At 47.4% G+C, this 27,155-nt stretch overlaps 1 protein-coding gene across 5 annotated transcripts in view; it reads left to right on the forward strand.

Annotated features, from left to right (window-relative positions):
* The window catches only part of iqsec3a (IQ motif and Sec7 domain ArfGEF 3a), a 190,835-nt gene that overhangs the window by 125,949 nt on the left and 37,731 nt on the right, over positions 1-27,155 (forward strand). For all 5 annotated transcript variants that reach the window (XM_071332177.1, XM_071332178.1, XM_071332179.1 and 2 more), the window contains 3 exons: positions 6,559-6,681; positions 12,656-12,822; positions 22,383-22,522. In XM_071332177.1, coding sequence (XP_071188278.1) covers positions 6,559-6,681; positions 12,656-12,822; positions 22,383-22,522 — 430 coding nt within the window. The remainder of the gene's footprint in view (positions 1-6,558; positions 6,682-12,655; positions 12,823-22,382; positions 22,523-27,155) is intronic.

Genomic DNA, 27,155 nt, shown 5'->3' on the forward strand with positions numbered 1-27,155 from the left:
TGACGGGGGATGCTATTCTCGAGGACATATTGTTCTGTCTCACGATTCCTGAGCATGAAACGGCACAGGGGATGTTCAGTGTGCTGCGTTGCTATTTTGACGAAAAACTGATTCCATGGGATCTACTGGTGGGCTTTTGCAGAGATGGGGCTCCATCTCTGGTGGGACGGCGGGCAGGCCTCTGCACTCTAGTTAGGAATGTGTCTCCCTCTGCCATATGGACGTATTGTATGATACACCGAGAACAACTGGCAGCAAAAGAGCTGAGCACAGAACTCGGAGATGTACTGCAGCAGTTCACTTCAAATGGAAACTATACTGAACCAAAATATAAACGCAGCATGCAACAATTTCACAGATTTTACTGAGTTACAGTTTATATAAGGAAATCAGTCAATTGAAATAAATGAATTAGGCCCTAATCTGGGATTTTTTTATTTCAGCTCATGAAACATGGGACCATCACTTTACATGTGAAGTAAATATTTTTGTTCAGTGTACATCAAACCACATCACTGGGCGCACACTTGTTCGCAAAACTATGTGGAGATATGGGATCAGAGAATGTTCTATTTCACACCGAGGCTTGATGGTTATCGAGGGGGAGTGTTGGAAATATCTTTTGCATTGAGAGAGGACTTCACTTTCTGTGTAATGAAAGTAATAAATGTGTCTCCTTGCCAATGTAACAGACATACAGTATTTGGGGAACTGAACAAATGGAACAGAAGCATATAGAGGAAATACAAAAACATTCTCCAGATGAGTGACTGAATCAGTGGATTCAGAGGAAAGAATTCTTATTGGAGAGTCTTTCAGAAGCCAACCGTTCCCCCTTCCCTCGGCTGGGCATGTTTCTAACAGAACACAGCATCAGTAAGTGTCCCACACCAGTGATGACTGGTGATGACTACCTCCAGCGCTTGGAAGAGCACTTTGGGACCTACTTCCCAATCCGTTTGACTGGGATCCTGGCTCAGTTGACATGCCAGTAAGTGAAATGGAACAGCTGATCGAGCTGTAATGTGACTGAATGCTACAGACAACACATTCACAGATCACTACGGAGGAGTTTTGGTTCCTGACTCAAAGGGAACCCCCTGCCGTCTGCCTCTGGGCATTACAACTCAATGTACCCTTCGCCAGCTCATATCTGTGTGAAGCTGGATTCAGGGCTTTTGTCTGCATTCAAACCAACTATCGACCCAGGTTGGATGTGACAGCAGAGATGAGGTGCGCTCTGTCGACCACGCCCCCTGACTTTGAGAAGCTCCGACGCAACATGCATTAAGCCACACCCATCTCATTAGTGGTGGTGAGATAAGAGACATTGTCAGACTAATTTGCAATTGACTGTCATAACCCCACATTAAAAGTATGTGATGGTGAGTTGAGAAGACATTCAGAAATACTGTTGGAATGTTTTTCAATTGACTGCCAAAGCCCCAAATAAGAAAGTAAACATTGGCTGCTAATTAAATTTTTTGGTCTTGAGAGTTGAGATATAAAAAATGGGGTGTTACACTGTCCCTGTTTGCAGTTGACTACACTGGTATTGTAACAGTCATAGTGAGAGAGGTTAGCACATAGACAGTTGACTACACTGGTATTGTAACAGTCATAGTGAGAGAGGTTAGCACATAGACAGTTGACTACACTGGTATTGTAACAGTCATAGTGAGAGAGGTTAGCACATAGACAGTTGACTACACTGGTATTGTAACAGTCATAGTGCGAGAGGTTAGCACATAGACAGTTGACTACACTGGTATTGTAACAGTCATAGTGAGAGAGGTTAACACATAGACAGTTGACTACACTGGTATTGTAACAGTCATAGTGAGAGAGGTTAGCACATAGACAGTTGACTACACTGGTATTGTAACAGTCATAGTGAGAGAGGTTAGCACATAGACAGTTGACTACACTGGTATTGTAACAGTCTTAGTGAGAGAGGTTAACACATAGACATAGGGAGTATTAACAATAGCACCATAGCTTTGAGACAATCTGACAATCCTCCTGAGCGGTCATGTGATGTTCTGCTATAATCCTCCTGGATGCCTTTCACTCATATGACTGTGTGGGAGAAAAGAGGATACTAGCGCCACTGTCTGCCTGCCTGTCTGTCTCTCTTTATGTCTCCCTTGCACATGCTGTTCCCTCTGTCTGTCTCTCTTTATGTCTGTCTGTCTGTCTCCGTCTCTGCTGCTGACACTGTCTGTCTGTCTGTCTGTCTGTCTGTCTGTCTGTCTGTCTGTCTGTCTGTCTCTCTTTATGTCTGTCTCTCTTTGTCTGTCTGTCTGTCTCCCTTGCACATGCTGTTCCCTCTGTCTGTCTCTCTTTATGTCTGTCTGTCTCTTTCTCTGTCTCTGCTGCTGACACTCTGTCTGTCTGTCTGTCTGTCTGTCTGTCTGTCTGTCTGTCTGTCTGTCTGTCTGTCTGTCTGTCTGTCTGTCTGTCTGTCTCCGTCTCTGCTGCTGACACTGTCTGTCTGTCTGTCTGTCTGTCTGTCTGTCTGTCTGTCTGTCTGTCTGTCTGTCTGTCTGTCTGTCTGTCTGTCTGTCTGTCTGTCTGTCTGTCTGTCTGTCTGTCTGTCTGTCTGTCTGTCTGTGTGTGTGTGTGTGTGTGTGTGTGTGTGTGTGTGTGTGTGTGTGTGTGTGTGTGTGTGTGTGTGTGTGTGCGTGCGTGCGTGTGTGTGTGTTTCTCAGTGTCTGTATGTGTGTGTGTTTCTCAGTGGCTGTATGTGTGTGTGTTTCTCAGTGTCTGTGACGCTGTCTAGCTCAATCTTTTAATTAAATCTACACCAACAGCCAAGCTCAAATATACCCAGTCTCAACCCTGAAGTGATGCGTTATAATTTAGGGGCGTGTATATATGTGTGAGTCTGTCTGCCTGCCTGCTTGCCTGCCTGTCTGCTTGTCTGTTGGTTCTATGTGTGCATGTCTGTGTGAGTGATACTTTTCACAGTAAAGGCATCATATAAAAGCAGCAACAAACAGTACGATGGTAGCCTACAAAGACCACCACAAGGCCAGTCAGAGATAGTGGATACTGACAGATATGGGACAATCTACAAATGCAGTGGCTTTTGGGCAGGGCATTTTAGAAAAACTCTAATTAATTTCTCCAGACCAATTTTCCATTAAGAGTGCAGATTACAGTGACAGATGAAAGGCTTAACAGCTGATCATTGGGCGACTGCTCTTAGTGCTGTGACAGGCTACATTCTATTGTGAAAATCCATCACAGTTCCAACTTAGATAAAGAACCCTATTGCACCAGGAGAAGCTGATGCTGCATGCATTCTATCACACACACACACACACACACACACACACACACACACACACACACACACACACACACACACACACACACACACACACACACACACACACACACACACACACACACACACACACACACACACACACACACACACAGAGCCAATGAAATTATGATTAAGACGAGGACCCAAAGCAGTTCAAAGCCTTTTGTTTTTTAGGAGGACACATGCACAGACGTATGCACACGCACACGCACACGCACACGCACACGCACACACACACACACACACACACACACACACGTCACATCTCATTACATGAGACCTTAAATCTCTCTGAAATAGCTATATTTCTCTCTTTGTCTCTGTTCCTTTATTCATTAGTCTTTCTCTCTGCAAGCATTCAGCCTGCCTTTCTCCTTTAACCTCAATCATTATCCACCCCCTCTCTCTATCTTTCTTTCTCTTTCCCTCTCCCTCTCTCTTTTTTCCCTCTCCCTCTCTTTCTCTCCTTGTCTCTCTTTAAAGTACAACCCCACTAGTTCTGGACCCTTAATTGCTCGAAGTGTTGATCTGACCCTCAAACCACTGAACAATGTGTTATCTAAGGGTACGACCCCACTAGTCCAGGACCCTTAACTCCTCTAAGGGTACGACCCCACTAGCCCAGGACTCTTAACTCCTCTAAGGGTACGACCCCACTAGTCCAGGACCCTTAACTCCTCTAAGGGTACGACCCCACTAGTCCAGGACCCTTAACTCCTCTAAGGGTATGACCCCACTAGTCCAGGACCCTTAACTCCTCTAAGGGTACGACCCCACTAGTCCAGGACCCTTAACTCCTCTAAGGGTACGACCCCACTAGTCCAGGACCCTTAACTCCTCTAAGGGTACGACCCCACTAGTCCAGGACCCTTAACTCCTCTAAGGGTACGACCCCACTAGTCCAGGACCCTTAACTCCTCTAAGGGTACGACCCCACTAGTCCAGGACTCTTAACTCCTCTAAGGGTACGACCCCACTAGTCCAGGACCCTTAACTCCTCTAAGGGTACGACCCCACTAGTCCAGAACCCTTAACTCCTCTAAGGGTACGGCCCCACTAGTCCAGGACCCTACACTCTCCATCAGCATTTGAAGTACACCAATAGGATATACAGTACTCATTCCAGGGTTTTCCTTTATTTTTAATATTTTCTACAGTGTAGAATAATAGTGAAGACATCAAAACTATGAAATGACACATATGGAACCATGTAGTAACCAATAAAGTGTTAAACAAATAAAAATATATGTTATATTTGAGATTCTATAAAGTAGCCTCCCTTTGCCTTGATGACAGCTTTGCACACTCTTGGCATTCTCTCATGTAGTCAAGGGACAGTAATGGGGATCAGGTTTCAATGTGAAAATCAGTCATGGGGATAACATGGGTGTTGGTGGTGTGAGAGTTATAGGTGTGTGTGTGGGGTGGGGGCTGTGTGTAGTGTGGTGTGTCTGTGTGCAGGTGTGTGTGCGTGTGAGAGAGAGAAACAGAGAGAGAGAGAATGTGTGCTCCTTCATGCGTACATGCGTGTGTGTGAGCAGGAGTGAGTGTGTGTATGTGAGCTTTCACATGTCTTCCTCAAAGTGTGTATGTGTGTCCTCCACCCTTTCACCCTTTCACCCCCCCCCCCCCCCCCCCCCTCCAGTGATGGAACACAACCGCTGCATTGATATTAGCCAAAGCATTTAAGCTGAATGCCCTCACACACTATAAATACGTCTAGTTAAGATGTCTTCAGTCCAATTAAACCCTATCACCGTTATAGATTTTGTTCCCTAAAGATTGCTTCTCCTCCCCAAGCTTATTTGGATCGACTGTAGTCTGACACACACACACACACACACACACGCACACACACACACACACACACACACACACACACACACACACACACACACACACACACACACACACACACACACACAGGGACACAAACGCACTCAAAGACACACACACACACACACACACACAGATAGACACACAGAGACAAACACAGAGACACACTCACACTCACACCAGTCTACCCCACAACCTGTTTATAGCAGAGAAGTGAACTCTACTTTCTGCTTGTCATCTCCTAATCAGGTGGAAGAGAACAAGCCTGGTTCTGTCTTGCTGGGAGCCAATCAATATGTGTGTTTGGACGGAGGAGGTGTTCTGCAACCCCTGATGCTTTGTAAACACTTCACAACATGTGGTGTGTCATTTCTCCTGACAAATATGCTAATCAAGGGAGGTCATCAAAATGTGTGTGTTTGTGTTTGTGTGCGTGTGCGTGTGTGTGTGTGTTCCCGCTAAGATATTCAATATTCTGCTACAGACCACTAGACCACACATGGTTAATTGAGAACAAAATCTACAATATCTCAACAACTTCAGTTGTAACAAATGTAATGCCCTGAAGTCACTGTCATTGTCCTAGCTCAATTGCACTGTAAACTATCATGCAATAGGTTATCAAGATAATGTCACGATGACTTACAATTACATGGTTTTACATTGTCTCTCCCAACTTGATAGAACTCATGCTAATACAATGAAATTAGACTATTATCAGATGAGATGTCGAAATAATCATCCTTCGATTCCATCACTCTAGGAAACATTTTCATCCTACCTGAGAAAATGTCACCCTCAACACCCAGTCATCCAACTTTTCAACAAATCCAGTCACCTTCTCGCTCACTTTGGCGGACATTGCTGACACAAATCACTAATTCCCATGCATTTATTCTGACGGGCTTGCGAATCTCTTTTATTTAAGCTGATTTAATTTCCTCTGACTAAGCTAGCCTGTCCATTAATGGCTGGATTTTCTGCTCCGAGGGTTTGTGTCCCTGTGCTGGGGGAGCGGTAATAGCAGTGTAGCCGAGGCTAGATGTGCCCATCCCTGGTGTCCTTGCACCCATGCATGGATAATACCTGGGTCAAACTGACCCTGAAGTAGACATAGTGAAAGTTCTGGAAGTTGTTCCCCATAGTTCTGAGTCATTTCTGGGTTCACCTCCCCACGACCGCAGGGGCAGGGGAAGTGGAAGTGGCGTCTGATGTGAATTCAAACTGGGGTTTACAGATTCCTGTAGAAGTAACATCTCTGTTCTCTCTCTCTCTCTCTCTCTCTCTCTCTCTCTCTCTCTCTCTCTGTCTCTCTCTCTCTCTCTCTCTCTCTCTCTCTCTCTCTCCCTCTGTCTCTCTCTCTCCCTCCTTGTCTTTCCTTCCTGCAGTTGTGTGGTGGATGAGATGGATTTCTCAGGGATGGAGCTGGACGAGGCTCTGAGGAAGTTCCAGGCTCACATCAGAGTCCAGGGAGAGGCCCAGAAGGTGGAGAGACTGATCGAGGCCTTCAGGTGAGCTCCATTTTTCAGTCAGTTTGTCAGTCCATCAGTCAGCCAATCAATCAGTTAGTCAGTCCATCAGTCAGCCAATCAATCAGTTAGTCAGTCCATCAGTCAGCCAATCAATCAGTTAGTCAGTCAATCATTTAATCAATCATTTGTGTGTGTGTGATATATATTGCTTTGTGAATAATCCCAGGAAGAGTAGCCTTGATGGAGTAATGGGTATCTTAATACACTACACTATAAACTAAACTCATCCTGGAGGGGTGTTGGTTTAAGGATGACACCTAAAAACTATTCAGATAAGTCATCCACATCCAGTATGATGTCAGTCAGTTGTGATTAGATGAGGTCACTACTGGGACAAACAGACAGACCTTTGTCTCAGGTTTAGAAGGCCTAAAAGACTGGAACGTTCAAGTGAGTTAAGCTCCACATCAGGCGAGGCACAGCCCTGTAGTGTCTTTGCCCTGTTGTTGTCCATGGGTGGGCAGGACATTGCCGATAGCACTAAGGTCCATGTGTGTCTGAGCCTAAAACACAGCACTAGGAGTTTTTTTCAGTTCACGTCTCACTTCACCAGTCAACCCAAATCCCATCCAAACTTTCCACTTTCTACATAGCCTGGTTATCCAGCCCGCATGCTGCACACAGCAGTGTTTCACTGCATTCAGACTGGTTAAATCGGGCTAGTTTCAACCCTCCCTCCATTTAGATGGTTGACCCAGCCTTCCGCTTGGCTAGGTGCTCTGAAACAACAGGCAATCTCAACAGACAGGATAAGTACAACTTCCTGGTTTACGAGTCTAAACGGGTATCCCATTTATGCCACAGCTGCGGTGCTCTGCGCTAACCAGTGTCCTTGAATACCCACTCCATTTACGATATGGCCAGCTGTCACAGTTGTCAAGGTGCGTTGCCAACGAGAGTGTTGTTGTCGTTGTGAGCGGGCATGGAGACTGACGGCTAGTATTTGTTTTGGGTACGATTGGCACAGAGTGCGTGCTGCACAGAGAGGGGCGGAATAAAGAGCGAGGGAGGGAAGGAAGGAGGAGAGGTTTATAAATATCCACTGTTGCATAAGCACATCTCTGGTCTCCGCCTGCCTCCCCTGCTCCTCCAAACAGAGATGGAGAGAGTGAGGAATAGAGAAAAGGATAGAAAACGAGAGACAAGAGTCTGAGACAGAGAGAAAGATGACGGGACGGAGGGAGGGAGAAAGACTTCAAAGAGAGTGAGGGGATAGCGAGAGGCTTAAAGAATGAAAGAGAGAGACGGATAGAGAAAGAGGTAAAGGATGACTGCAAACACAGAAGGAAAGGCAGGTGGCAGGGAAATGAGAGTGAGAGGGAGGAAAGGGAGAGAGAGAATGTGTGAAGAAACACAAGACAGGAGAAAATAAACACCTGGCAGCTTCTGTAGCTTGGCGTGTGTCAGCTAATAATGAACCAAACACTGGCAGTTTCTGAGGCCAGAGACACACACACACACACACACACACACACACACACACACACACACACACACACACACACACACACACACACACACACACACACACACACAATTCCCTTCACTGAAATAGAGTAAGGGGAGGGAATATAGGGCTATCTGCTATTTCACTCTTTCTGGTAGAATAGTAAAGAGAAATGTATAGAACTGCGACTTTATTATGATGAAGAGTTAAAGCTATTGATTGGCTGCAAAACCTTCCTTAAAGTCTAACCCCAGTTTTGATGGTACAACTGCAAACCATAGAGTATGTGGCTTAAGATAAGTTATTTTTCAGGTAAAAAGTCTAGTCTCCATTAGATGATGCAGAATCAGTGGGGATGAACCCCAAACTGAGGACACGGGTTGCATCCCAAATGGCAACTCTATTCCCTACATAGCTAGTCCACTACCTGTGTGTATTCCTAGCCCACTGAGACGTAGATTCCAATCATGCAGCTCAGTGGTCACATGACTCCGGAGGAAGGCCGGCCTACCTGGAAACCATAACCAGAATTAATATGGAATTACACTTTACGCTCCAGTAGAGGCCCTATGGGGTGTCACACACACACACACACACACATTGAAATAATAGATTGATTAATTAACATAGGAAGCTCCCCTGTGGAATCTCACGCCATGCTACAGTAAAAAAATGTATTCCATAAAAGATTTGAATTGGTTGCCAATGCAGAGGTGAGCATAGCGTGACAATATGGGGGCATCCTGAATAGCACCCTATTCCCTATTTAGTGCACTAATTTTGACCAGGGCCCTCAAAGTAGGGCCCCTATGTAGGGAATAGTGTTCAATTTGGTATGCACACTATGATGAATACAGTACACCATTATCACTGGGAGAGTATGTATGCATTGTGACACACTGTAGCTAGCAGTGCAGTCACCCCACTGGGCACAGACCTCAGTTCAACTTCTAGTTTTGATTTACATTTGATTGAGTTGTCAACTAAAGTGAATTAAACATGAAATCAACAAAACATGTCATCCTGTCATTGGATTCAGGTTAAAAGTTGGGTGAAAAAAAGACGAGGACTTTTTGCAAATACAATCAGTTTTGTTGATTCAACGTCATCTCACATCAAATTTTTTCTGGTTGAAATTACGTGGAAACATTGATTCAACCCGTTTTTTCCCGTAATGTCATGTAAATGGTAGTGTCTGGAGAGCTCTGCTTTTCACTGTAGATGTCACACCCTGGCCTTAGTTATCTTTGTTTTCATTATTATTTTAGTTAGGTCAGGGTGTGACATGGTGTAGTATGTGTTTTTGTATTGTCTAGGGTGTTGTATGGTTTAGGGGGTTAAGTAGAGTAGATGGTTTAGTGTTCAGTGTAGGTGTTTAGAAAAGTCTATGGTTGAGTGTAGGTGTTTAGGAAAGTCTATGGTTGCCTGATTTGGTTCTCAATCAGAGACAGCTGGTTATGGTTGTCTCTGATTGGGAGCCATATTTAAGGTAGCCATAGGCTTTAGGTGTTTGTGGGTAATTGTCTATGTCAATGTTCTATGTTGCATGTGTGCACTAGTTCGTTATAGCTTCACGATCGTTTGTTGTTTTTGTTAGTTTGTTAAAGTGTTTCGTGTCGTGTTCTTTCATCTTCTTTAATAAAGAGAAGATGTATCATTATCACGCTGCGCCTTGGTCCGTCTCTCCACACGATCGTGACAGAGAGACGGACCAAGGCGCAGCGTGATAACGATACATCTTCTCTTTATTAAAGAAGATGAAAGGACACGAAACACTTTAACAAACTAACAACAACAACAACAAACGATCGTGACGCTATAACGAACTAGTGCACACATGCAACATAGAACATTGACATAGACAATTACCCACAAACACCTAAAGCCTATGGCTACCTTAAATATGGCTCCCAATCAGAGACAACCATAACCAGCTGTCTCTGATTGAGAACCAAATCAGGCAACCATAGACTTTCCTAAACACCTACACTCAACCATAGACTTTTCTAAACACCTACACTGAACACTAAACCATCTACTCTACTTAACCCCCTAAACCATACAACACCCTAGACAATACAAAAACACATACTACACCATGTCACACCCTGACCTAACTAAAATAATAATGAAAACAAAGATAACTAAGGCCAGGGTGTGACAGTAGAGGATCGACCTCTTTACTCTATGGACATAGGCTGCTATCTGTTAAAACATGGACAGGCCCTTATGTTTCATCCTCTCACAACGCCCCCAAGCAGATAGACTGGCTGTCCTAGCATAGACACACGCACACACGCGCACACACACACACACACACACACACACGCACACTTAGTCATCAAATACACACTTAGTCAAACACACACACACACACACTTAGTCATCAAATACACACTTAGTCAAACACACACACACACTTAGTCATCAAATACACACTCAGTCACACACACAATCACACTCCACACACTCAGGTGTCTCTGCCAGTTAGATTGACGAGGGTTGTTTGGTGCGTGGAGCTGCTAGGCCAGCTGTATATCCCTCTCCTGCCGTGCCTCCTCTCAGATCTCAGGGTGTTCTCTGGGACCTCCATCAGCCCTGTGTCATCTTTACTGCAGAGGTGCCCAGGCAGGGATATTTCTGCTGTCTAACCCACGGTGCACAGCGTAAATACACCACGGTACTAGTTATATAGCACTTTGGGACAACTGCTGATGCAAAAAGGGCTTTTTAAAATAAATTTTATTGATTGATTTGACTACTGTCGTTCTGTCTGTTTGTCTTTCTGTCTATTGGTTGGCCAGGTTCTTTGTGGTGGCTAGGGAGTAGGGACTTCATCTTATCTGTATATTCTAGGGAGTAGGGACTTCATCTTATCTGTATCTTCTAGGGAGTAGGGACTTCATCTTATCTGTATATTCTAGGGAGTAGGGACTTCATCTTATCTGTATATTCTAGGGAGTAGGGACTTCATCTTATCTGTATCTTCTAGGGAGTAGGGACTTCATCTTATCTGTATATTCTAGGGAGTAGGGACTTCATCTTATCTGTATATTCTAGGGAGTAGGGACTTCATCTTATCTGTATATTCTAGGGAGTAGGGACTTCATCGTATCTGTATATTCTAGGGAGTAGGGACTTCATCTTATCTGTATATTCTAGGGAGTAGGGACTTCATCTTATCTGTATATTCTAGGGAGTAGGGACTTCATCTTATCTGTATATTCTAGGGAGTAGGGACTTCATCTTATCTGTATATTCTAGGGAGTAGGGACTTCATCGTATCTGTATATTCTAGGGAGTAGGGACTTCATCTTATCTGTATATTCTAGGGAGTAGGGACTTCATCTTATCTGTATCTTAGGGAGTAGGGACTTCATCTTATCTGTATATTCTAGGGAGTAGGGACTTCATCTTATCTGTTTATTCTAGGGAGTAGGGACTTCATCATATCTGTATATTCTAGGGAGTAGGGACTTCATCTTATCTGTATATTCTAGGGAGTAGGGACTTCATCTTATCTGTATATTCTAGGGAGTAGGGACTTCATCTTATCTGTATATTCTAGGGAGTAGGGACTTCATCGTATCTGTATATTCTAGGGAGTAGGGACTTCATCTTATCTGTTTATTCTAGGGAGTAGGGACTTCATCTTATCTGTATATTCTAGGGAGTAGGGACTTCATCTTATCTGTATATTCTAGGGAGTAGGGACTTCATCTTATCTGTATCTTCTAGGGAGTAGGGACTTCATCTTATCTGTATATTCTAGGGAGTAGGGACTTCATCTTATCTGTATATTCTAGGGAGTAGGGACTTCATCTTATCTGTATCTTCTAGGGAGTAGGGACTTCATCTTATCTGTATCTTCTAGGGAGTAGGGACTTCATCTTATCTGTATCTTCTTGGGAGTAGGGACTTCATCTTATCTGTATATTCTAGGGAGTAGGGACTTCATCATATCTGTATATTCTAGGGAGTAGGGACTTCATCGTATCTGTATATTCTAGGGAGTAGGGACTTCACCTTATCTGTATATTCTAGGGAGTAGGGACTTCATCTTATCTGTATATTCTAGGGAGTAGGGACTTCATCTTATCTGTATATTCTAGGGAGTAGGGACTTCATCTTATCTGTATATTCTAGGGAGTAGGGACTTCGTCTTATCTGTATATTCTAGGGAGTAGGGACTTCATCTTATCTGTATATTCTGGTTGGAAGTGATGAGATAATTGTAATATAACAGGGGAATTAGTAGGTTTATGTTGAGGAAGAGGCAGGGAGGTCTTTGCTATGACAGATTGTTGGATCTCTCTGACCATGCGTCATGTTCCTCTTTCCAGATCCTCTGGGGGGTGTGGGGTCTTATGGGTCCTGGTCGGGAGGTTTTTGTTGCAAAAGAAATAAGACTGGTTCATGGGTTTTACACATACTAACCCCCTCTCTCCCATCTCCCTCCTGTCCCCCTGTCCTGTCTCCTGTCGCCCTGCCCCCCACCCTCTCCAGTCAGCGGTACTGCATGTGTAACCCGGACGTGGTGCAGCAGTTCCACAACCCCGACACCATCTTCATCCTGGCCTTTGCTATCATCCTCCTCAACACAGACATGTACTCACCCAACATCAAGCCTGACCGCAAGATGATGCTGGAGGACTTCATACGCAACCTCCGAGGTGAGCCATTCTTTTAGTAGAGTGTTGGAGTGGTAGATGAGAAGGAGGGGGAGGATGGGAGTAGAGGAGGGGAGGGGAACAGGGTAAGTAATAGTTATTTACTACTTACTTTATACTAGTTTGTTAGTTACTAGTTACTCGTTCATTTGTTACTACTTAGTTAGTTACTAGTTAATGTATTACTAGTTGGTTAGTTGTTAGTTAGTTACTACTAACACCGTATCCAAGTGCATATAGCGTATACATAGTGTAGCCTGTCTCAGAGGCCACTAAATCTTGAATCCACAGCGACAGGATATTCAATCTATCAGGTCGCCGCAATGATTTGTCTGCATTTGAAATATCCGTAGTGGATGTAATATCCGTGTAACAAGAGAAGACGGCTAAAGTCCCAATCCATTGTCCCTAACAGTTAGCTTACTCTAATTCAAATCAGCTGCGTCCCAAATGGCACCCTGTTCTCTACATAATGCACTACCTTTGACCAGGGCGCAGGGCACCCTATTCCCTAACCAGGGCCCAAGGCACCCTATACCCTAACCAGGGCCCACGGCACCCTATTCCCTATGGGCCCTGGTCAAAAGTAGTGCACTATATAATGAATCGGATGCCATTTGTGATGCAGACCTTGTGTCTTTGGTAATATAGAGCTGCATCATAGTTTTCCTCTGCCAGGGAAGGATCCATCAGGACTGTGGGATCAATATGGTACTACTTTAATGGATTCATCTGGACGGCTCCTCACAATTAAATGAAGTTGGAAAATCAATCGGGGCGTCTCATGCAAATTAGGATATGCCACGATGCTTGGCTTTCTTCCTCTGTTTGTGTCCTCTCTCTCTCACTCTCTCTCTCTCTCTCTCTCTCTCTCTCTCTCTCTCTCTCTCTCTCTCTCTCTCTCTCTCTCTCTCTCTCTCTCTCTCCACTCTCATTCTCTCGCTCTCTCTCTTCCTCTCTCTATCTCTCTCTCTCTCCACTCTCATTCTCTCGCTCTCTCTCTCTCTCTCTCTCTCTCCTCTCTCTCATTCTCTCGCTCTCTCCACTCTCATTCTCTCGCTCTCTCTCTTCCTCTCTCTCATTCTCTCTCTCTCTCTCACTCTCTGACTCTCTCTCTTTCTCGTTCCCTTTCTCTCTCTTTCTATCTTTCAGCCCTCTCTCTCTTACTGCATCTCTCCCAATCTCCCCCCTGTCTCCCTCCCTCCTCCTTCCTCCTCTCTCACTCTATATTTTCAGCTAATTGAGTAGTGGGAAGAACACAGATAAGAGATTGAATCGGATGTTAATTAATGAAGAACAGAGGAGTGCTCACTTACTCAATTACACTGGACCAGAAATGTCAAAAACATTCTGCAATGTCTAACCTGATATATAGACACTAAATATAATTAGTATAATGACTTGTATTGTATCCTAGAAACTATTCCATATATATATATAAATGTCTTACTTTTGATGTATCAAAATATGACAGTGTTCACATAATTAGTATAACCCTTGATGTGTCTAATAGTACCGCTGTTGCACATATAATTAGTTTAATGACTTACATTGTATTCTAGAAATGTCTCCATATACAGTATACATGTCTTACTGTTAATGTATCTAATTGTACTATGCAGGCCATGCTGGTCCTGGATCAAAGAGCCTAGCACAGGGGTGGTCCATGCTGGTCCTGGATCAGAGAGCCTAGCTAGGGGTGGGCCATGCTGGTCCTGGATCAAAGAGCCTAGCACAGGGGTGGTCCATGCTGGTCCTGGATCAGAGAGCCTAACACAGGGGTGGGCCATGCTGGTCCTGGATCAGAGAGCCTAACACAGGGGTGGTCCATGCTGGTCCTGGATCAGAGAGCCTAGCTAGGGGTGGGCCATGCTGGTCCTGGATCAGAGAGCCTAACACAGGGGTGGTCCATGCTGGTCCTGGATCAGAGAGCCTAGCTAGGGGTGGGCCATGCTGGTCCTGGATCAGAGAGCCTAACACAGGGGTGGTCCATGCTGGTCCTGGATCAAAGAGCCTAGCTAGGGGAGGTCCATAATGGTCCTGGATCAAAGAGCCTAGAACAGGGGTGGTCCATGCTGGTCCTGGATCAGAGAGCCTAGCTAGGGGAGGTCCATGCTGGTCCTGGATCAAAGAGCCTAGCACAGGGGTGGGCCATGCTGGTCCTGGATCAGAGAGCCTAGCTAGGGGAGGTCCATGCTGGTCCTGGATCAAAGAGCCTAGCACAGGGGTGGGCCATGCTGGTCCTGGATCAGAGAGCCTAGCTAGGGGAGGTCCATGCTGGTCCTGGATCAATGAGCCTAGCACATGGGTGGGCCATGCTGGTCCTGGATCAAAGATTCCAGCACAGGGGTGGGCCATGCTGGTCCTGGATCAGAGAGCCAAGCTAGGGGAGGTCCATGCTGGTTCGGGATCAAAGAGCCTAGCACAGGGGTGGGCCATGTTGGTCCTGGATCATAGAGCCTAGCTAGGGGAGGTCCATGCTGGTCCTGGATCAGAGAGCCTAACACAGGGGTGGGCCATGCTGGTCCTGGATCAAAGAGCCTAACACAGGGGTGGGCCATGCTGGTCCTGGATCAGAGAGCCTAGCTAGGGGTGGGCCATGCTGGTCCTGGATCAGAGAGGCTAGCTAGGGGTGGGCCATGCTGGTCCTGGATCAGAGAGCCTAACACAGGGGTGGTCCATGCTGGTCCTGGATCAAAGAGCCTAGCTAGGGGAGGTCCATAATGGTCCTGGATCAAAGAGCCTAGAACAGGGGTGGTCCATGCTGGTCCTGGATCAGAGAGCCTAGCTAGGGGAGGTCCATGCTGGTCCTGGATCAAAGAGCCTAGCACAGGGGTGGGCCATGCTGGTCCTGGATCAGAGAGCCTAGCTAGGGGAGGTCCATGCTGGTCCTGGATCAAAGAGCCTAGCACAGGGGTGGGCCATGCTGGTCCTGGATCAGAGAGCCTAGCTAGGGGAGGTCCATGCTGGTCCTGGATCAATGAGCCTAGCACATGGGTGGGCCATGCTGGTCCTGGATCAAAGATTCCAGCACAGGGGTGGGCCATGCTGGTCCTGGATCAGAGAGCCAAGCTAGGGGAGGTCCATGCTGGTTCGGGATCAAAGAGCCTAGCACAGGGGTGGGCCATGTTGGTCCTGGATCATAGAGCCTAGCTAGGGGAGGTCCATGCGGGTCCTGGATCAATGACCCTAGCACAGGGGTGGGCCATGCTGGTCCTGGATCAAAGAGCCTAACACAGGGGTGGGCCATGCTGGTCCTGGATCAGAGAGCCTAGCTAGGGGTGGGCCATGCTGGTCCTGGATCAGAGAGGCTAGCTAGGGGAGGTCCATGCTGGTCCTGGATCAAAGAGCCTAGCACAGGGGTGGGTCATGCTGGTCCTGGATCAATGAGCCAAGCTAGGGGAGGTCCATGCTGGTCCTGGATCAAAGAGCCTAGCTAGGGGAGGTCCATGCTGGTCCTGGATCAATGAGCCTAGCACATGGGTGGGTCATGCTGGTCCTGGATCAATGAGCCAAGCTAGGGGAGGTCCATGCTGGTCCTGGATCAAAGAGCCTAGCACAGGGGTGGGCCATGCTGGTCCTGGATCAAAGAGCCTAGCACAGGGGTGGGCCATGCTGGTCCTGGATCAAAGATTCTAGCACAGGGGTGGGCCATGCTGGTCCTGGATCAGAGAGCCAAGCTAGGGGAGGTCCATGCTGGTCCTGGATCAAAGAGCCTAGCACAGGGGTGGGCCATGCTGGTCCTGGATGGCTGTAGTATGTGGTTGTTGCTGAGTCAGATGTACTCTCTCTCTCTCGCTCTCTCCTCACTCTCTCTCTCTCTTTCTCTCGCTCTCTCTCTCTCCCCTTTCAATCTCTCACACACACACACACCCCTCCCCCACACACACACACCCTGCTCCTCTTCCTCCCACTGTGCTGACTCCATAATGTGGAGTGAAGCCTCAGCATATCCAAATGTGCATCTGTGTCACTGCCCTGACGAGTGTCTCGATTTGACTAAATTATTCCCGACCCAGCAGCCTCATTGGCTCCTCAATGAACCACCCTCGCTATAATGGGGTCTATCTTGAGGGAAGCCACACGTCCAAATGATACAGTATGTTCCCCCCAGTCCCCAGTTGATATGTTCCCCCCCCAGTCCCCAGTTGATATGTTCCCCCCAGTCCCCAGTTGATATGTTCCCCCCAGTCCCCAGATCAGTCACCAGTTGATATGTTCCCCCCCAGTCCCCAGTTGATATGCTCCCCCCAGTCCCCAGTTGCTATGTTCCCCCCAGTCCCCAGTTGATATGTCCCCCCCAGTCCCCAGTTGATATGTTCCCCCCAGTCCCCAGTTGATATGTTCCCCCCAGTCCCCAGTTGATATGCTCCCCCCAGTCCCCAGTTGATATGTTCCCCCCAGTCCCCAGTTGATATGTTCCCCCCAGTCCCCAGTTGATATGCCCCCCCCCCAGTCCCCAGTTGATATGTTCCCCCCCAGTCCCCAGTTGATATGTCCCCCCTAGTCCCCAGTTGATATGTTCCCCCCAGTCCCCAGTTGATATGTTCCCCCCAGTCCCCAGTTGATATGTTCCCCCCAGTCCCGAGTTGATATGTTCCCCCCCAGTCCCCAGTTGATATGCCCCCCCCCAGTCCCCAGTTGATATGTCCCCCCCCCAGTCCCCAGTTGATATGTCCCTCCCCTCCCCAGTCCCCAGTTGATATGTTCCCCCCAGTCCCCAGTTGATATGTTCCCCCCAGTCCCCAGTTGATATGTCCCCCCAGTCCCGAGTTGATATGTTCCCCCCCAGTCCCCAGTTGATATGTCCCCCCAGTCCCGAGTTGATATGTTCCCGCCAGTCCCCAGTTGATATGTTACCCCCAGTCCCCAGTTGATATGCTCCCCCCAGTCCCCAGTTGATATGCTCCCCCCAGTCCCCAGTTGATATGTCCCTCCCAGTCCCCAGTTGATATGTTCCCCCCAGTCCCCAGTTGATATGTTCCCCCCAGTCCCCAGTTGATATGTTCCCCCCAGTCCCCAGTTGATATGCTCCCCCCAGTCCCCAGTTGATATGCTCTCCCCAGTCCCCAGTTGATATGTTCCCCCCAGTCCCCAGTTGATATGCTCCCCCCAGTCCCCAGTTGATATGTCCCCCCCAGTCCCCAGTTGATATGTTCCCCCCCAGTCCCCAGTTGATATGTTCCCCCCAGTCCCCAGTTGATATGTTCCCCCCAGTCCCCAGTTGATATGCTCCCCCCAGTCCCCAGTTGATATGTCCCCCCCAGTCCCCAGTTGATATGTTCCCCCCCAGTCCCCAGTTGATATGCCCCACCCTAGTCCCCAGTTGATATGTCCCCCCGGTCCCCAGTTGATATGCCCCCCCCCAGTCCCCAGTTGATATGTTCCCCCCAGTCCCCAGTTCATATGTTCTCCCCAGTACCCAGTTCATATGTTCTCCCCAGTCCCCAGTTCATATGTTCTCCCCAGTTCCCAGTTCATATGTTCTCCCCAGTCCCCAGTTGATATGTTCCCCCCAGTCCCCAGTTGATATGTTCCCCCCCAGTCCCCAGTTGATATGTCCCCCCCCCCAGTCCCCAGTTGATATGTTCCCCCCAGTCCCCAGTTGATATGTTCCCCCCAGTCCCCAGTTGATATGTTCCCCCCAGTCCCCAGTTGATATGTTCCCCCCAGTCCCCAGTTGATATGTTCCCCCCAGTCCCCAGTTGATATGCTCCCCCCCAGTCCCCAGTTGATATGTTCCCCCCAGTCCCCAGTTGATATGTTCCCCCCAGTCCCCAGTTGATATGCTCCCCCCAGTCCCCAGTTGATATGCTCTCCCCAGTCCCCAGTTGATATGTTCCCCCCAGTCCCCAGTTGATATGCTCCCCCCAGTCCCCAGTTGATATGTCCCCCCCAGTCCCCAGTTGATATGTTCCCCCCAGTCCCCAGTTGATATGTTCCCCCCAGTCCCCAGTTGATATGTTCCCCCCAGTCCCCAGTTGATATGCTCCCCCCAGTCCCCAGTTGATATGTTCCCCCCCAGTCCCCAGTTGATATGTTCCCCCCCAGTCCCCAGTTGATATGCCCCACCCTAGTCCCCAGTTTATATGTCCCCCCGGTCCCCAGTTGATATGCCCCCCCCCCCCAGTCCCCAGTTGATATGTTCCCCCCAGTCCCCAGTTCATATGTCTCTCCCCCCCAGTCCCCAGTTCATATGTTCTCCCCAGTTCCCAGTTCATATGTTCCCCCCAGTCCCCAGTTGATATGTTCCCCCCCCAGTCCCCAGTTGATATGTTCCCCCCCAGTCCCCAGTTGATATGTTCCCCCCCAGTCCCCAGTTGATATGTTCCCCCCAGTCCCCAGTTGATATGTTCCCCCCAGTCCCCAGTTGATATGTTCTCCCCAGTCCCCAGTTGATATGTTCCCCCCCAGTCCCCAGTTGATATGTCTCCCCCCAGTCCCCAGTTGATATGTTCCCCCCAGTCCCCAGTTGATATGCTCCCCCCCCCAGTCCCCAGTTGATATGTTCTCCCCAGTCCCCAGTTGATATGTTCCCCCCCAGTCCCGAGTTGATATGTTCTCCCCAGTCCCCAGTTGATATGTTCCCCCCCCAGTCCCCAGTTGATATGTTCCCCCCCAGTCCCCAGTTGATATGTTCCCCCCCCAGTCCCCAGTTGATATGTTCCCCCCAGTCCCCAGTTGATATGTTCCCCCCAGTCCCCAGTTGATATGTTCCCCCCCAGTCCCCAGTTGATATGTTCCCCCCAGTCCCCAGTTGATATGTTCCCCCCCAGTCCCCAGTTGATATGTTCCCCCCAGTCCCCAGTTGATATGTTCCCCCCAGTCCCCAGTTGATATGTTCCCCCCCAGTCCCCAGTTGATATGTTCCCCCCAGTCCCCAGTTGATATGTTCCCCCCAGTCCCCAGTTGATATGTTCCCCCCAGTCCCCAGTTGATATGTTCCCCCCCAGTCCCCAGTTGATATGTTCCCCCCAGTCCCCAGTTGATATGTTCCCCCCCAGTCCCCAGTTGATATGTTCCCCCCAGTCCCCAGTTGATATGTTCCCCCCAGTCCCCAGTTGATATGTTCCCCCCAGTCCCCAGTTGATATGTTCCCCCCAGTCCCCAGTTGATATGTTCCCCCCCAGTCCCCAGTTGATATGTTCCCCCCAGTCCCCAGTTGATATGTCTCCCCCCCAGTCCCCAGTTGATATGTTCCCCCCAGTCCCCAGTTGATATGTTCCCCCCAGTCCCCAGTTGATATGTTCCCCCCAGTCCCCAGATTGATATGTTCCCCCCCAGTCCCCAGTTGATATGTTCCCCCCCAGTTCATATGTTCTCCCCAGTCCCCAGTTCATATGTTCTCCCCAGTCCCCAGTTGATATGTTCCCCCCCAGTTCATATGTTCCCCCCCAGTTGATATGTCCCTCCCCCCCCAGTCCCCAGTTGATATGTCCCTCCCCCCCAGTTCCCAGTTGATATGTCCCCCCCAGTCCCCAGTTGATATGTTCTCCCCAGTCCCCAGTTGATATGTTCTCCCCAGTCCCCAGTTGATATGTTCCCCCCCAGTCCCCAGTTGATATGTGCTCCCCAGTCCCCAGTTGATATGTTCCCCCCCCCAGTCCCCAGTTGATATGTTCCCCCCAGTCCCCAGATGATATGTTCCCCCCAGTCCCCAGTTGATATGTTCCCCCCAGTCCCCAGTTGATATGTTCCCCCCAGTCCCCAGTTGATATGTTCCCCCCAGTCCCCAGTTGATATGTTCCCCCCAGTCCCCAGATGATATGTTCCCCCCAGTCCCCAGTTGATATGTTCCCCCCAGTCCCCAGTTGATATGTCCCCCCAGTCCCCAGATGATATGTCCCCCCCCCCAGTCCCCAGTTGATATGTTCCCCCCAGTCCCCAGTTGATATGTTCCCCCCAGTCCCCAGATGATATGTTCCCCCCAGTCCCCAGTTGATATGTTCCCCCCAGTCCCCAGATGATATGTTCCCCCCAGTCCCCAGATGATATGTTCCCCCCAGTCCCCAGATGATATGTTCCCCCCAGTCCCCAGATGATATGTTCCCCCCAGTCCCCAGATGATATGTTCCCCCCAGTCCCCAGTTGATATGTTCCCCCCAGTCCCCAGATGATATGTTCCCCCCAGTCCCCAGATGATATGTTCCCCCCAGTCCCCAGATGATATGTTCCCCCCAGTCCCCAGTTGATATGTTCCCCCCAGTCCCCAGATGATATGTTCCCCCCAGTCCCCAGATGATATGTTCCCCCCAGGCGCAGGATATTTCATAACATCTGTAACGAGTGCACTGAGTCGGGAAGCAAGTTCAGGGGAGTGAGTGTTTTAATAAATAAACGAAACAAAAACCACGAAACACAAACAACACACCGACATGAAAACAGAGTCAATAACACCTGAGGTAAGAACCAAGGGGAGTGACAGATATAGGGGAGGTAATCAGGGAGGTGATGGAGTCCAGGTGAGTGTCATGAGGCGCAGGTGCGCGAGACGATGGTGACAGGTGTGCGTGATAATCAGCAGCCTGATGACCTAGAGGCTGGAGACAACATCAAGAGGAGGGTTTTTTGCAATTAACTAATTTAACATTTGCTTCTGTCATTATTTTAATAGAATGTATGTGTGTGTGGGGTTGTGTGGTGTGTGTGTGTGTGTGTGTGTGTTGAGAGTCAATGTCGAGGCGCTGTATGTGTGTGTTTGATGGTGTGCTTTGAATGAGTGTGTTTGTTTGTGCTCTGTGATCATGACTGAGATATGAGTGTGTGTGCTTGGTTGTGCTCTGTAATCGGGACTGAGTGTGTGTGCTGTGTTTGGTGCGCTGTGCCCAGCGTAGTGTGTGTGTGTTTGGTGTGCTGTGCCCATCGTGGTGTGTGTGTGTGGGGGAGGGAGGGGGCTCCCTGTGGCTCTGACACATTCCCTGGCCTTGGAACAGGAGGAGTGGGTCAGTGTACACACAGCATGACTCTTCCACCACAGAACACAGAGCATTCACCATTAAACTCTCTTATCTCAAAGCTCCACTGAGGTGAATACACACATACAAACAATAAACACGCACAGACTTAAAATCACGCATGTACACACACCCACACGCCGAACCCACACATACACACACCATAGAAAGACTACTGAATGCATCATGGCCTGGGCTGTTTCTACATGCATGTACATGTATGTGCTGGTGCTGTAGCTTACAGTAGTTTAGTTGTTTACAGTAGCTTACAGTAGTTTACAATAGTTTACAGTAGTTTACGGTAGTTTACAGTAGTTTACAATTGTTTACAATAGTTTACAGTAGCTTACAGTAGTTTACAATAGTTTACAGTAGTGTACAGTAGCTTACAGTAGTTTACAGTAGCGTACTGTAGTTTACAGTAGCTTACAGTAGCTTACAATAGTTTACTGTAGTTTACAGTAGCTTAATATAGTTTACAGGCTTCTGTCATTGTGGCTCTTTGTGGATGTCTGTGTATTTGGGATTGCATGCGTGTGTTTGGGCCTCTCAAACATTGCCACTGTTTCTAGAACATGGTGTGTGTGTGTTTTGTGTGTGTGTGTCTAGGTGTGGATGATGGAGCTGACATCCCCAGAGACATGGTGGTGGGCATCTATGAGAGGATCCAACAGAGAGAGCTGCGATCCAATGAAGACCACGTCACCTACGTCACCAAGGTGGAGCAGTCCATTGTGGGCATGAAGACAGTAAGGACACCAGGGCTTGACATTAACGCTTGTTCGCGACTAGTGACATTTTGGGGGGGGGGGACAATCAGAATATACATTTCTGTTGTCTGAATGGACAAGTCAAATAAATCACACAAATATCTCAATGTCAAACAATTACTCCCATCAGAGTTGGATCAGAGTGTCCTCCGTATGCGTTGCAATGTGCACTGTTCTCCCAATCTCTGCAGACCGCATCGGAGTGGAATTGTATTGCATTGACAGGCACGAGCGGTCTTTCAATCACCTGCACAGATCCCCATGTAGCCGCGTGTGCACACACAGATGCAAGCGTACACACAGATGCACACACACACACACACACGGTAAGACCGATCCATCAATGTTTACTTGGTGACAGAAGCCACTCAGTCATCCTATAGCTTGTAATTTATCATTGACAGACACTTACAATACATCTGAAAACAATAAGAAGTGTTTGAGCTGTTTTTGTCACTCAAGAGCAAGGTTGATGTAGTTTGAGAACATACCCAGTGCAATAAGTTAGCCCAAGGGTGTCAAACTCATTCCACGGAGGGCCTAGTGACTGAGGGTTTTTGTTATTTCCTTTCAATGAAGACCTAGACAACCAGGTGAGGGGAGTTCCTACCTAAGTAGTGACCTTAATTCATCAATCAAGTACGAGGGAGGAGTTAAAGCCCACAGACGTTGGGCCCTCCGTGGAATGTTAGACCATCAAGGTATATCTATCTAATCCAACATTCATGTCGTTTTCCCGTTGGCTCAGATGGTTACACCGTAACCAAACCGGCCGCGCGCGTGTGCCGTCGTGCGCCGTCATGCGCAAATAGATTTTTTTCCCCCCCACACCAAAGGCGATCACGACACGCAGGTTGAAATATCAAATCAAACTCTGAACCAATTATATTAACAGGTCGAAAAGTATTAAACATTTATGGCAATTTAGCTAGTTAGCTTGCAGTTGCTAGCTAATTTGTCTGATTTAGCTAGCTTGCTGTTTCTAGCTAATTTGTACTGAGATATAAACGTTGAGTTGTTATTTTACCTGAAATGGACAAGGTCCTCTACTCCGACAATTCATTCACACATAAAACAGTCACCGAATCGTTTCTAGTCATCTCTCCTCCTTCCAGGCTTTTCTTCTTTGGACTTTATATGGCAATTGGCATCTAACTTTCATCGTAACCATGACAACCGACCGAACTCAGTTCATCTTTCAATCACCCATGTGGCTATAACCAATGAGGAGATGGCACGTGGGTATCTGCTTCTATAAACCAATGAGTAGATGGAAGAGGCAGGACTTGCACCGCGTTCAGTGTCACAAATAGAACTGACTTCTATTTTAGCGCTTGGCAATGTAGACACTCGTTGGCGGGCGCGAGCCGTGTGGGTGCAATAATTGAATAACATGTATGTTTAAATTTATTTTGCAATGCGAGTGGTGTGGTCAGCATGTTAGTGTGGTGCTTATGAAACCAAGGTTGTGGGTTCGATTCTCACATGGACCACAGAATGTTTTTGTTACACTGAAGATACAGTATATATTACTCTGTTACACCAAACATTGTTCAACTAAACCGTTACACTGACCTCTGTCTGGTCTCCCTTGTAAAAGCGGTCTCTTGACCTCAATGGGACTTCCTGGATAAATAAATATGATTTTATCAAATTAAACATGTGTGTTCACCGCACCATCTTACCTAAAACGCTTAAAGACTCCTGTTGCAAGTAGCTGGCTAATATAGATAGATTGAGTAATGACCTGAGTTAATGATTGCAGTCCTGATAATGAGCCTTTGCTAATGGTGGAGATGCTAATGGATAAAATGGCTAATGGGCTCTGCTGACAGTGCTGAGGAAAGGTAGTAACAGTGTTCGCTAACAACGCTAATGAGAAAGACTGAAGGACTTTGAAACGGTGTCTTCTTTTACAGTATCTTTAGTAAATGTATCTTTAGAAAATTAGTAAATGATCAAACTACCGCAATGTTCAGTTCATACTGCAGCAACAGGACCCCACAGTACTATACAGTTCATACTACCTCAACAGTACTCCACAGTACTATACAGTTCATACTACCTCAACAGTACTCCACAGTACTATACAGTACTATACGGTTCATACTACCTCGACAGTACTCTACAGTAGTATACACTTCTATACAGTTCATATTACCTCAACAGTACTCCACAGTACTATACAGTTCATACTACCTCAACAGTACTCCACAATACTACACAGTTCATACTACATCAACAGTACTCCACAGTACTATACAGTACTATACGGTTCATACTACCTCAACAGTACTCCACAGTACTATACAGTACTATACGGTTCATACTACCTCGACAGTGCTCTACAGTAGTATACACTTCTATACAGTTCATATTACCTCAACAGTACTCCACAGTACTATACAGTTCATACTACATCAACAGTACTCCACAGTACTATACAGTTCATACTACCGCAACAGTACTCCACAGTACTATACAGTACTATACGGTTCATACTACCTCAACAGTACTCAACAGTACTATATGGTTCATACTACCTCAACAGTACTCTACAGTAGTATACACTACTATACAGTTCATATTACCTCAACAGTACTCCACATTACTATACAGTTCATACTACCTCAACAGTACTCCACGGTACTATATAGTTCATACTACCTCAACAGTACTATACAGTTCATACTACCTCAACAGTACTATACAGTTCGTACTACCTCAACAGTACTCCACAGTACTATACAGTTCATACTACTTCAGCAGTACTCCACAGTACTATACAGTTCATACTACCTCAACAGTTCTCCACATTACTATACAGCTCATAGTACTTCAACAGTACTGTACAGTACTATATAGTTCATACTACCTCAACAGGACTCCACAGTACTATATAGTTCATACTACCTCAACAGGACTCCACAGTACTGTGCAGTTCATACTACTTCAACAGTACTCCACATTACTATACAGCTCATAGTACTTCAACAGTACTGTACAGTACTATATAGTTCATACTACCTCAACAGGACTCCACAGTACTGTGCAGTTCATACTACTTCAACAGTATTGCAGCGCAGGTGATAATGACACAAGCAATCAACAAGCTTCCACCCACTGTGCAGTTTCAGATACTTTTTCTACTACGAGTAGGCTAAAGGGAGAATGAGCATAGCATCATTAGCGTAGTATCCCAGCTAATGACTGCCTTCTATGAGCAGTGTGACTGCCTTGCATGTTTCCCCCATCGCCATAATGAGAAGATAGCTATGCTTACGGTTTGAGGAGCAAGGCAGGAGGCTCTGTGTTAGCTTGCAGGGACATGGAGAGAAATGAGAGAGAGAGCAAGAGAGGGGGAGAGAGAGAGCAAGAAAGCGAAAGAGAGCGAGAGAGGGAGAGGTATCAGAGAGAAAAATAGAAGAGAACAAGGAGAGAGAGAGGGGAGAAAAATAGTGAGGGGGTGAAGCAAGAGAATAAAACACCTAGGAAGAGAAAAAAGAGGGATGGAGGGAAATATGGAGAGAGAGGTGAGAGGGGGAAGGAGAATGTATTTGGGTCATGAGGGAGGGATTTAGGGAAGATGGAGAGAGAGGTGAGAGGGGGAAGGAGAATGTATTTGGGTCATGAGGGAGGGATTTAGGGAAGATGGAGACAGAGGTGAGAGGGGGAAGGAGAATGTATTTGGGTCATGAGGGAGGGATTTAGGGAAGATGGAGACGGAGGTGAGAGGGGGAAGGAGAATGTATTTGGGTCATGAGGGAGAGATTTAGGGAAGATGGAGAGAGAGGTGAGAGGGGGAAGGAGAATGTATTTGGATAATTTCCAGAAGGTTCTGTTTTGCTGTGTTATCTGCCTAAAGAAGAAAGGCCCAAATCATGGAGAGACTCTCGCTGTATTGATACTGGCCACTGTGTGGACGTGACAGAACCCTGTGTAGTTCACCTGTCTCTGTATTGATACTGGCCACTGTGTGGACGTGACAGAACCCCGTGTAGTTCACCTGTCTCTGTATTGATACTGGCCACTGTGTGGACGTGACAGAACCCCGTGCAGTTCACCTGTCTCTGTATTAATACTGGCCACTGTGTGGACGTGACAGAACCCCGTGTAGTTCACCTGTCTCTGTATTAATACTGGCCACTGTGTGGACGTGACAGAACCCCGTGTAGTTCACCTGTCTCTGTATTAATACTGGCCACTGTGTGGACGTGACAGAACCCCGTGTAGTTCACCTGTCTCTGTATTAATACTGGCCACTGTGTGGACGTGACAGAACCCCCTGTAGTTCACCTGTCTCTGTATTAATACTGGCCACTGTGTGGACGTGACAGAACCCTGTGTAGTTCACCTGTCTCTGTATTAATACTGGCCACTGTGTGGACGTGACAGAACCCCGTGTAGTTCACCTGTCTCTGTATTGATAATGGCCACTGTGTGGACGTGACAGAACCCCGTGTAGTTCACCTGTCTCTGTATTGATACTGGCCACTGTGTGGACGTGACAGACCCCCGTGTAGTTCACCTGTCTCTGTATTAATACTGGCCACTGTGTGGACGTGACAGAACCCCGTGTAGTTCACCTGTCTCTGTATTGATACTGGCCACT

Source organism: Salvelinus alpinus, chromosome 11 (genome assembly GCF_045679555.1).
Source record: "Salvelinus alpinus chromosome 11, SLU_Salpinus.1, whole genome shotgun sequence".
NCBI lineage: Eukaryota > Metazoa > Chordata > Actinopteri > Salmoniformes > Salmonidae > Salvelinus > Salvelinus alpinus.